Source organism: Trachemys scripta, chromosome 9 (assembly GCF_013100865.1).
Source record: "Trachemys scripta elegans isolate TJP31775 chromosome 9, CAS_Tse_1.0, whole genome shotgun sequence".
NCBI lineage: Eukaryota > Metazoa > Chordata > Testudines > Emydidae > Trachemys > Trachemys scripta.
In genome coordinates this window covers 101684106-101696651 of record NC_048306.1, presented here as the reverse complement: position 1 = coordinate 101696651, position 12546 = coordinate 101684106, and the positions used below count along the sequence as shown (strand labels likewise).

Below are 12546 nucleotides of genomic sequence, written 5' to 3'. Positions count from 1 at the left end.
CCCAGGGCAGGCGAAGAATCGGGGGCTCCCCACAGCAGCTCGGGCTCCCTGGGCAGCTCTTACCATGGTCCGGCTCTGGCTTCTGGCCTGGCCAGGGGGCAGGGCCTCCAGGGGAAGAGGAGAAGCAGGGGGCAGGGCCAGAGTTCTAGCACCGGTGGCCCCCCCACTTCTACCCAGGTTCCGGCACACCTGTGGGGGCCCCCAACTTGGCCGGGGTACCGGGGCACAGGCCCCCTGGGCCTGTTTGTTAATTCACCACTGGCTCTTTGCCCTGTGCAGGATAATCCTGTTCCCTGGTACGCGGGATGGTCCTGAGACACCGCTGAAGAGCGGCATGTGTTAATCCAGACTGCCAGTCACTCCCACCCCCCTCAAGGACGTGGTTTGTGCAAGAAAGCACTGACTAGTCTCTTCAGATCTGGCAGGCGGTTGAGTCAGCTCCCTGTGGCCCGTACCCCAGCACAGAGCCACGCTCTTCTTAATGACTGTGAAAAGTCTCTTCGGAAGCCTCCCAGTAATTCCTCTAAGTGCTCACTCAAGTGGCTTTTAATTTAGATTCCCCCCCTCCCCCCGAGCTTGTGTAGTTTCTAATTGCAGAACCCAACTAATTGTGTGAATTAGGATCTGTCAAAAGAAATGAATGCAATTCCCCCTCCGTTTTATTTTATCGTGAATGAGCAGTACTCCGTGAACCATGAGTGTGTTAGAAAACTGCATTTTCAGTGGGCCAAACCAGAAGCATTCGATCGTAATGAAGAAGATTGAAAGCTCTCGTTGTGAGTTTCCCTGCATAAGCTAGTTCTTGGCAATGCTATAGCACTATGTATTGGAGTATTGCCCGGCATTTTCTGAGAGTCCAAAGTCTGCGGCTTGTCTACATGGGAATGTTGAATTGGCTTAACTGGTTTAACCTAAGGGTACATCTACACTACAGGGGGGAGTCGATTTAAGCGTAGCTGAATTCGACGTATCGCAGCCGACTTACCCCGTTGTGAGGACGGCGGCAAAATCGACTTCTGCCGCTTTCTGTCGGCGGCGCTTACTACCACCTCCGCTGGTGGAGTAAGAGCGCCGATTCGGGGATCGATTGTCGCGTCCCCACGGGACGCGATAAATCGACCCCCGAGAGGTCGATTTCTACCCGCCGATTCAGGCGGGTAGTATAGACCTAGCCTAAAGGGTGAATTTAAACCAGTCTTGTTAAACTGGTGCAAATACCCGTGTGGACGCTATTGTTCCAGTATAAGAAGTCAATTGGGAATAGGGGTTTGCACTGGTGTCATTAAATTGGCTTTAGAAACTTATTTATGGTAAACCAGGTGCCTGCTAAGAATCCCCAGGACCAGCCAAGCCCGAACCTCAGGATTTCACACCGCAGCTGTAACTATCGCTCCCTTTGCTGGCGTCTGAGCCAGAAAGGAGCCCACACTACGGCCGATGCTGGCCCCAGCTGGGTCTATAGAGGGGAGCACGAGTGGGGTAGCAGCAAGGGCTGTGATTGATTAGTGGGACAAAGGAGTGGCTTCTCCAAGGGCTGCTGGTGTCCGGATGTAAGGCTCTTTAATGATCGTGTCCCATTTTATGTCCTGTTGGAAAGACGGGATCAACAGCAGCACCAGGCTGGGACACTGCTTAGGAGCAACTGGAGAAGGAAAGGTGTCTTCTGTTGAGTCGTCTGACTAACTTGGTGCTGCAGCTGGATGTTCCTAGAAAGCCTCCTCCGTGCCGTACCCTCCATGAAGCCAGAAAGGAGTCCCACACAGAGGTAGTTGAAGGTTAGTATTAATATACTGGAGAGGCAGGAACCAGGGTACGTTAATCAGGAGAGTAGAAGAGAGCCAAAAATTCGTTAATGGGGGAGAGATGCAGCTTCACTAATTGGAGGATATGGGATGAGAGTCTAAAATTAATGGTTAGGGGGCACCTCGAATTTGTTAATCATAGATTCACAGATGTTTGGGTCAGAAGGGCAAGGGACCATTCTGATCATCTGACCTGCATAACGCCAGCCAGGGAAACTCACCCATGATTTCTGTATCCAGCCCAGAACTTTGGGTTGAGCTTGAGCTGGTCTGTTAGAAAGAAATCCACTCTTAATTTAAAGACATCATATCATGGAGAATCTGTCACAGCCTTTTAAGTTGTTGCAGTGGTTAATTACCCCACAGTTCTCTGGCTTCAACTTCCAGCCAGTGGATCTCGTTCTGCCTTTATCCACTGGACTAAAGAGCCCTCTGCTATTGAAAATCTCCTAGACCCTTATCCAGTCGTCTCTTATCCTTCTCTTGGATAAACTAAAATAACGGAACTTGCCGAGTCTCTTCCAGTAAAGCAGGTTTTGTCATAGCTCCGATTATTCTTGTAGCTCTGTTTGGAATCCTTCCCAATTTTTGAACATCCTTTTTGAAGGCTGGACAGCAGAACTGGACACGGTGTCCCAGCAATGGTCTCGCCGATTCTGTACACAGAAGTAATACCACCTCCCTAATTCTCAATATTTACTACCTCACACATCCAACGGTTGTATTTGCCCTCTTAGCCACAGCACTGCACTGGGAGTGCCTGTTCAGTTGGTTATCGAGCATTAGCTCTACCTCCTTTGCAGAGACACTGTTTTCCCAAACACCATCTCCACTCTTGAAGTATGGCCTACTTTCCTTGCTACTCCATGTCTGACCTTGCATCTGGCTGGATGAAAATAAATCTTATTTGCATGCACCCAGCTTCCCAAGTGAAGCAGATCTCACTGTATAACTGTCCTGTCCTCACCTTTATTTACTACTCCACCTGTCTTTGTATCCTTGGAAAATCTGATCAGCAATGATTTTATATTTGCTTCCAGGTCATTGGTGCAGATATGGGACTGCGTTATCTGCCCAGCAGTAAGGGTGTGTGTGTAATTAGTGCCTGGTGTAAAAGGGGTGGCAGAACTGGTTTTATTAGGGGAGAGTAGAGTTGATTTATTGCTGGGGAAGTGAAGACATGGCAATTTAAATTGGTGTGGCTGGGAGAGGCCTTGGGGATGTGGCAGCTTATAGGTACTTGCAGGCTTAGTCCTCAGGCCAGCAGACGCTGAGGAAATCTCCCTCAGCTGCGTTAGAAGACTCCATCTTTCCTCCTGTACAGTTTAGTGGTTCGCGGATCTCTGCCGCATGGGGAGAAGCAACCGAGTTGTTTAAATGAGATGCGATCGGGATGCATTTAACTTCAGAGCGCTCCTGTGGGTGGTATTAACATCCCCACAGCTCCTGTTCTGCAGAGCTTGATTACGGCAGCTGAACAATCCTTAGTCAGCCCTGTTACCCCTCCCCGTCAGCACCCCGAATCAAAAGGGGCTCTTGTTGCGAGAGGGAATGACAGGCTCTCTCCTTGAAGCACTGTCCTCCCCCCCCCCAAGGCTCAGGATGTCACTGGCTCAGCTGCAGTAAGAGATAAGGGCAAAGTCTGGGGTCGGGGAGCGTTCGCGGGCTGCTCTGAGCCCCGACAGGGCGAGCAATGTGCAGAGATTGATGCGCAAGACTCGGGACCACAAGGGATTTATTTTGGGGCTTTGATAGCAGCATGTTTCTCACTCCCCCTGCTGCTGTGGTAGGTGTGGGACGGAGATCCAGCCCCTTTGCACTCACTAGCTTGTTGCCAGTAGCCGAATCCTTCCAGTGGAACAGGAGCCCTCGGAGTCCTGCTGGAAGACTGTGACGGGTTTTTTCCCTCCTTCTCTTGCCTCTCTATCATCCTCCATCACACAGTCCCCCGCCGCTGAGATCTAATCAGGAAGCTTCCATTTGACTTTCAGCAAAGTCAGCTCGCTGCAGGCTCGACCTGGCGCCGCTGGGCGCGATTTCGGTCGGTCTCAGCGCTTGTGCTCCTATAGGAGCCATTTGACTGTGAGACTGGGGTGAGGAGGCAGCGCTTCTCCTCCTTAAACCCCGGGCTGGCCGCTCTCCGCACCCCCTCAGCCCTCCGGAGGCACAGGCTGTGTAGGCCCGGCGGCTTTAAAATTCTAGGGGGGTTGCAGGAAGGCAGGGGTCCCCCCCCCAGGAATTTGGTGTTGTTTAGCACCACTCACCCTGCAGGCAGGTGGGATTTTAAGGCCAGACAGCCCAGATGGATCACAAGCGCATTACAGGCTCTGGGCCCAATTCTAAGTCCTAGAGAGCAGAGCTGGTGTGCTGCCCCTGGGTCTGCGTAGCAAGCGCCTCCTGGAGATATAGAATCTCAGGGACCTCAGGAGGTATCTAGTCCAACCCCCTGCTCAAAGCAGGACCAATCCCCAGACAGATTTTTGCCCCAGATTCCTAAATGACCCGCTCAAGGATTGTACTCACAACCCTGGGTTTAGCAGACCAATGCTCAAACCACTGAGCTATCCCTCCCTGACACAAACTCTCTTTAAAACTACAGCCAAGCCACACAGTTCCTGCGGCTGGATGGTTAGCAGGCCCTCAACCCTCCCTCTCTCCTCCTAGATCTCAGGGCAGTGCCTTGTTCCCTTCCTGCCCCTGCAGTGGAAGGGAGGTGAGCGCAAGTGTCTGCTCTGGGATCTCAGGGCTGAGATGCTCGAGTGTCAGGCAGGGCGAGCTCGCGTGTGGCTGCTTCCATGTCGGCGGGGCTGCTGCAGGCCGCGTCCCCGATCATAGGAGCAAGGGCCTCTGCCAGCCCCCCTGTGTCGCAGGGGGAGGGAGCTCCCCAGCTGCAGGAGTAAGGGATGCTCTGAGGAGAGCCCTGCCTCGCTCACCTCTCAGGCAGAACAGGCGCGTTGCACGGGGCTGCGTCTCGATCGTATCACGCAGAGCTGCAGTGATAAAAAAAAACTAACCTCAACCAAACTCCGCATCCCCGAATGAGCGGGGGGGATTACCCTCCCCCGGGCGGTTGCAGTGCTGCGTTCTCCCTGCCCTGTCTTGGCAACAGCAGTGCCCCGTGGGGCTCTTGCTGGGCACGCGTCTCCGTGTCTGTCTACGCTGTGATAAAAAATCTGCAGCACCCAATCTGGCAGCCCTGCTCAGCTTACGCGGGCTCGTGGGGCTCGGGCTGCAGGGCTAAAAATGCTGTGTAGACAGAGTCGGGCTGCACCCCAGATTCTGAGACCTTCCCCCCTCAGGGGCACCTAATTCAGCATAAGGACAGCGGCCCCCTTCTCCTCTTTCCCTGCCAAAGGCAATCGCAGTGTGATTGACGGGCAGGGCTGCTGTTAACCTCTAGGGCTCTGGATTTATGGAGCCTTGTCGCCTGGTTTGCAAACAATCCCGAGGTTTGGATTTGTCATGCAGAGGTTGCCATGGCATGTTTCTTCTTGCTGGCTGGATGGGCAGAGCCAGAGGGGCCCGATCCTGCTGCCCTCGTGCATCTTTAGTATTGTAGTCCCACTGCAACGCCTGGGGCGACTCCTGTGGTCAGGCCGGTGCAGAATCAACCACTGGATGCTCTACCTCAGTCTCACTTCAGCCACCCTGATGGTGGCAGCTGCATGTTGGGCCCTGATATTTAAACCGCCTGGGGATCGTCTAAGCCCTCTGCAGCGGCAAAGGTCGGCATGCCGACCAGCCCCGTTCATCCTGGCAACATCACGCGGGGTAGGGAAACTAAGGCACAGAGCAGCTGCAGTTTGCTCAAGGCCACCAAGGGAGTCTGGGCTGAAAACCCAGGGCCTTCCTGCCACTCCATCGCTTGTCATCACCTTGTGTGCAGAACGCAGTGGAACCTGGGGTGCCAGTCCATTGGGCCGAGGGACAGACTGAATTCCAGTCCCACCATTGCCCACTGGTACTGTACCACTAGGAGCCCTAGAAGAGAGGGCCACTAGCTGCCCACACGATGCCAACTAAGGTTGTTCTGAGATCTGTACTGTCAGGCTGGGAGGGGTTGAGCCCTACAGATAATGCCCCTCTGGTAATGTAAGATTATAAAAATATCCAGTTTTAAAGAACTTTGTTCCTGGCCCCTTTTAATGGGCGCCTCCATAACACATGGAAAAATAAATAACCCGGCACTGGGGTATGTCCACACACATCTGAATTTCCTCCAAGGAAAATGCATCTTGACAGTTTCATTTCCAGGACCCCCCGTGGTGAGGTGAAGCTTTCTCCCGCCCTTCCTTGACAGAGATGAAAAGTCACAGGAGAGAAATAAAAGCTTCTATTGTCAGGTAGAAATCCATTTTTGAAAAGAAGCCATTGTTCCTGTGAATTCCAGTCCCCTTTCGTGCTTTCTTTGGGTGGGCGGTTGATGTGCTTCTCCCCTCCTGTTCCAAACTGCATTCGACACAACTATTTACAGGCTGTTTGCTTGAAGTCGCTGCAAATTCACTCCTGCGTTGAATCCTCTCTAGGCTAGAGTTGTTTTTAAAGACACTGTGCAGGCTAATGAATACTCCAGCGATGAGTTGCAAATGTTGTTTTAATTGAATCTTTGAAGCCAAAAGAGGGGGGAGGGGTCCCTTAAAGAAATTGTTTTAATATGGCAATTGGCAATCAGATCATGCCGTCTCGTCTACATTTATTAATAAGGCCTAGTCGGCTGTGAGAGAAAAGACCAGAAAACAAGCCAGATTTCCGACTCTGGTGCTGTTGTAGGGCCAGTTACATCTCTCAAAACAAACAAAATTCCTAAGTGGCCCTGAGAATTCTTGTTAGCCATCCAAACGTAGAGATAAAACCGTGCACTGTAAACAAAATTAGCCCGAACAGAAAAGAAGTGAGATACTCTAGGTCCTTTTCTTGAAGGATACCAGGGCATGTTTTTAAAAGAATCCACCCACGCAAAGAGAAGGGGGATTGCCAAAGTGACGTGAATGGTAACGATTCTAGACAAGCAACGGGAAGCCACCTTACAAAGAGAGACATTAATAAAACATGGGTATGGGCTCGATTCTGCTTAATAAGCAGAGCTGACAACATAGATATAATTTACATAGAGTGGAAATTAGATAACATTCTAAAGGTGTTGTTAAATGTAAATTTGAAACTCAATAGTACAGTACATCCTCACTGGACTTGCTGCTCTGCTATCAAAGGGTGAGTTAGGAGCTCTGGGCAAGTGAAACATTCTCTAAGTTCTAGGACAGAACTGGAAGTTGTCTTTTTTCCACAACTATTGATGTGTGATTATTTGTTTTTAAAGTGGCATTACGTTTTGAATGTCTTAATTGTGGTGCATTTGTTTTCAGAGGCTGTGCAGGGATGTTTAGCTCAGGATATGTGCATAGTAAAACGGTGATATATGTCTAATGCCTGAATCTGCAGAACAGAGTTTATAATTTTGGGCCTGTATGAAGAACAAGCTGGATGTTCGGTTAGCAATCCCAAAGGCAATATTATTGCACTTCGCTAAGGAAAGATGCCAGTAACCTCACTGATGACCTACTTCGCTCGCCCTGTTTAGGAGGTGAGGGAATGCAGTTCTGGATCTCCTCTCTGCCCCAAACCACAAAGCCCTGCAATTCAGGCAGGACTTAATTGTTAACCTCCGCACGGAAGAAGCGAGAGCTTATTCATGTCGTGAACAAAACCTTTAAAATGCTAATATTGAGCCCAGTCCTGCAAACACTTACCCTGGGTGAGCGCGTCGTGCATTGTCCACTGACCTCTGTGGGAGGAGTCCACTAGTAAGTCCTACGAGCCTGATGCTCGTAGGGTGGTGGGGAATCAGAACCGAGGCTTGGTAGCATGTGCAGGATTGAGCCCATGGTTTCCAAATACAAATTCAAAACGGGCTGTCTCATTACAGAGGGCACGGAAAGAACCCTTCAGCGTGGTCTGAAGCCCTTTCTCGGCCTCAGTTTGAATCCATGTGCTTCTGTTCCTAATTGTTTAAAGCCCTTATCACCTGGACATGGGAAGCCTTCCAGACTGGCGGGAAAATAAGTGTGTGTGTGTTTAAGGGAACGTGATCTGATTGGGCCAGGCGATCAGTGGCTCTTCTCAAACTGGAGCAGGTTTGCTTCTCATTGAAGGCAACGGGAAGACTTCTATGGAGCAGGATGGGATGGAGAAAGTCATGGCCCACTCCCCTCAGAAAGGAGAAGCTGGTACTCCAGAGGAGGAAGGTGTTTTCAGCCAGCCGAGGGTCTTTGCCCAGTTTGAGGCTGAGATAAGAGTTCTCCCCCTATATGGGGGTTGGCTCCAAAAATCTCCCACTGACTCAGGGTAGCTGCCCCATCCTACCCCCCTTGCTGAGCAGAATGGCTCTGCAATAGTGGGGTGGCTTCTGGCTTACTTTCCCCAATCTGTGCAAGTCATTATTATCATCTATAGGGCTGCATGGTACTTTGCAGATATGTAAGGGGGCAGTCCTTGCTCCCAGGACTTTGCAGCCTGGAGGTGTGACCTGAGAGGTGGAGACTATGCAGTTTCCACTGACGGCCCCAGAGTGGTTTCCAGGCACAGGCCCTAAGAGCTGCAAGGAGGAAGGCACCAGATGGTGATACTACACAGAGTTTTACAAGTTCTCTTTTTATAACAGACTGCATAGGCAATGAGATCTTGGAGAAATGCTTTTTGCTTGTGGTGCCTTTCTTTCTAGAGGCATTACCAATCACCTGTGCAAGTCTGTTACCTGAAGGATTGTCTCTGATGAGGATCATTCTTGGTACAGAGCTGCTGCAGGCAGGACGTTGACTACACATGCAAAAATTGGATGTCAAAACAGGACAAAAAGAAGAACAGGAGTACTTGTGGCACCTTAGAGACTAACAAATTTATTAGAGCATAAGCTTTCGTGGACTACAGCCCACTTCTTCGGATGCATACAGGGACAAGTATTTCTGTCATTTCAAAAGTCAGGGAGGAAACCACCCTGCATTCTGTTCAGAGAGCTTTGCAAGCTCTAGGCAGGGCTCTGTGGGCGGACAGGAGACATCTGTCTTGGGAAGGTATCAGATGGGTTCCTCTGAAGATGCAGCTTCGGATAGTCGTTGGCAGTTCAGCCTCTAGGCACCTGCTCGCAAAGAGCTTTTTTTTACGCTGGGTCTGTGCCGTGTGCTGCAACATTGTGTGATGTCCAGTGAAATCATCCAGAAGGGGTGTCAGGGCTCTGAGCTGCCAGGCCCAGAGGGGCCGGGGCCCAATCCTGGCACATATTAAACACGGGCTCCAGCCCCTCCGCGGCCCCCCAGGAACACTGAGCTGGGTCAATGTAAAGTAACAGGAGCGCCCAGGGCACTGGGGTTAGTCTGCGCCTAATTCCTCTCTGCCCCCAGGGCTCTGCAGAAAACAGCTGGGGAGGGGGATGAGTCTAGCCACTCCCGGGTCCCGCGGAGAAGTAGAGTAACCCCCCCGCACACACACACACACCCAACCCCTCGCCCCTGCCCAGGCCCGTCCGCCCAGGGGGTGGGGGGAGCCGCTGCAGTTCCCTGGCTCTGCCGGGCGCCTTTCTCATCCAAACCTCGATCACGTAGGATTGCGTAGAGCGGGAGAGGCGAGGAAGGAGGCTGCGATTCTCCCAGCGCCGGGAAGCGCTCCAGCAAAGGCAGCGCCCGGCCCCCGGGCTGCGGAGACCCGCCGGGCGCAGGGCTGGGCTGAGTCGCCCCTGAATCCTCCCGGAGCGGGCAGCGCCGCCAGCCCCAGCCGCCGCGGACCGAGCACGGGCAACTCAGCTCATGGATGGCAGGAGGATGCCGGCGGGCGGCGGGCGAGCCCCGGCCACCTGCGCCTAGGACGGGCATGCGGAGCGCCCCGAGCCCCGCCACACCCCGAGTCTGGGGGAGTTAGCGGCGGGAGGGGTCTTTGCTTCGCTCCCCCCTCCCCACGCCGGGGAGGGGATGGGGACTGGCCGGCGGTGAGGCGGAGCAGGGCGTGGGAAAGCCCCGGGGCCGCCTGCACTCGGAGCCTGCTGTAGCCGGCGGATCGTTAGAGCAACGCCCCAGCGGCGGGGCACCGGGACTCGCCCGGCCCGGGACCGGCTGCCGGAGGAGAGGCGGCCCGGAGCGCAGCGGGAGAAGGGGGTTTGCACCGAGCGGAGCGGGGCAGGAGACATGCCCGAGCTCTGCCCGTGACCGGGGCCCAGGCGGCTCCCCGCGGGCCGGGCCGGGGCGGAGCGGAGCGCAGCTGGGACCGGGACCGGGGGTGCGGCTCCGCGCCCTGCCCTGAGAGGAGCCTACAGCGGGGCTTTGTTCTGCCCACGGAGCCGCTTCTCTCCCCGTCTCGTTGTGCAAAGCTCGCCGGGGGCTCGGCTCCGCCGGGGAGGGACTGACGCGCCCGGCCGGTCCCCAGGAGCCCCCACCCTGCCCCGCTCCGGCTTCCCGAGGGACCCGCTGCCCCAGCCTGGCTCAGCCCGCGGGACTTGCTCTTCCAGAGACCCGCCTGCGACCGGAGCTGCTGCTGCCCTCCCGGCCCCCCGGCTCCGCGGTACCCGCCGTCCGGGGGCTCGCTGCCGGCCCCCCGCAGACAGACAGATGGGGGGTGGCTGCGCCGGCCGAGGGGGGCGCAGGGATGGGCGCGGGCTAGCCCGGGCCTCCTGCCCCTGACCGGCTGAGCAGTTCTGGGGTGCAGAGCGGAGAACCCCCCCCAGCCCCGCCCGGATTCCGCCCCCCGGGGCCCCTCACCCCGGCCTCCAGCCCCCCGGACGCCCCAGCGCTGGCCGGGCCGATGAGCGGCCATGGCCGCGGCTATCGCCAGCTCGCTGATCCGGCAGAAGCGGCAGGCCCGGGAGTCCAACAGCGAGCGGGTGACCACGTCCAAGCGCCGCTCCAGCCCCAGCAAGGACGGGCGCTCGCTGTGCGAGAGACACGTGCTGGGCGTCTTCAGCAAAGTGCGCTTCTGCAGCGGCAGGAAACGGCCGGTTCGCCGGAGACCAGGTCAGTGACCCCGGCCCAGCGGCGGGGGCTGGCCCGGGCATCGCTTCCCACTCCTCCTCTGCAGCCTCTCTCCCTCCGCCCCGGTCCCCGGCCCCAGGAAACCCGGGCTGGCTTTGTAGCAAACTTCAGACCCCGGGGCCAAATTCCCCCTGGTCCCTTTCCCTGGGGGTGAATTGGGCCGCTGGCCTCCTTCCCCCCACCTGCTCCCCCTAGGTGGTTCTGGATCCCCCCGCCCAGGTGTTAAAGGCCAGCCTCGCCCAGTTCACACCTCGCCTGGTCCAGGGTTGGGATCGGTTAATTGCCAGCCGTAGCAGCAGCTGTCAGGACACCACTTCTTCCGCCAAGCCAGTGCCCTCGTTAGGGAAAGTCCCCTTCCAGGTCCTGTGTGCTGGGGAATTCTCCCCCTGGAGCAGCCAGATTGAAAGGGGAGACACTTGGCACTCCAGACCCGCAGCTGTGATTTCTTCCCTCTGACTCTGGTTCTGCTGTTGGTTAGCACTGACCTATTCCCAGGGTCCTTGCAGGGGTTTGTATTATAGATCGGCATTGGCCTGTGGTCAATAACCACTATGTAGCTGTCTGGAAAAAGTGTTGATATTGAGCCCTTTAGATACCCAGCAATTCAGTCTCTTGTAGCTTAACCTGGTGTTGTTTCCCCCTTGACCGTAGCTACCTATTGGCTTTTTAACAGCGTGTACTTGTTTCCTTCCTCCTGACAAGGAAGTCTATAAATCCAGGGCATCTAAAATTGTGGCCACTTGATAAGCAGATCCAGGAAGTGCTACTTCTCAAGTGGAGCTGCTTTGTGACTCCCACTAACATGTGATTAGTTTAGAGACCTTCCAGATGGCAGCTACACTAACAAATGTGGACTACTCAGATCACAATGGGTGTGAGAGGGGCTCTCCGGTGGGCCTGCAGTTTCCTTGCGCCCCGTGTCTGCGCAGACTGGAAGCAGGTGCAATCCTCTAGAAAACTTCGGAGTTTTCAGTACACGTTGCCCGCATTTCCAAAGTGAAGACACCCAAGTGCAGTTCAGTTTCTACAGGGCCCTCAGCTCCCATTGATAGTTGTGGGAACTCTGTGCCTTGCAGGATTGGGCCCTAACAGGTTTATCTATAGAAAACAGTTATTGTCTCTTTCCTTTTCCCATGTACATTACATAAATTGTTACAATCCACCATGCTCCCTTCCTACGGTACAGACCTCACGCCTATCAGCCACAAGTTAGAAAACACTGAAAACAGTCTTCGTTAGCGTAGCTCTTTGGGACATCAGTAACCTTCTGCTGATCTAGCTTATCCTCACGGATTCGTTGTTCACTGAGAGATTCCTTGTTCCTTTTTTGCCCAACTAAAGTCAGACAGACAGAACTCTAGAGTAAAACTAGCTAGGACCTTGAGTGTAGCTGTTGCCTGCGTGAGCCGGGCATTGAGGAATTCAGTCCATATTCTAGTCAGGACTGGAAAGGAATGGGGGGAGAGCCTACCGAGGAGGAAGGCCGGGCATTATTATTGTCCACAAAGAAAGAAAACTGAATCAGTTGAATCGTGATAGCCAACAGCAACTCACATGCCATGGGGCTGAGACAATATTTATCTGGTGGACTGGTTCTGCACTTGCCACACCCAGATAGAAACCGGGTTCTGTCACTGTCTTTGGGAAAAGTTGCTTAAGGAGGGACTAGAGCTGAAACAGAGCCCGGCCCCCAGGTTTGCTAGCATGCAGTAGTGATAAAAGGAACAGAATAG

The 12546-nt window shown here is 54.2% G+C and overlaps 1 protein-coding gene across 2 annotated transcripts in view; it reads left to right on the top strand.

The window, feature by feature from the left end:
• The window catches only part of FGF12 (fibroblast growth factor 12), a 284962-nt gene that overhangs the window by 157594 nt on the left and 114822 nt on the right, over positions 1–12546 (top strand). The window contains exon 1 of one of the 2 annotated variants that reach the window (XM_034782299.1): positions 9377–10795. The exons of the other annotated variant lie outside the window; for it this stretch is intronic. Within the exon in view, the coding sequence (XP_034638190.1) occupies positions 10597–10795 (199 nt within the window). The 5' untranslated portion in view covers positions 9377–10596. Of the gene's footprint in view, positions 1–9376; positions 10796–12546 lie in introns of those variants that run through there. 2 annotated transcript variants of the gene reach the window in all.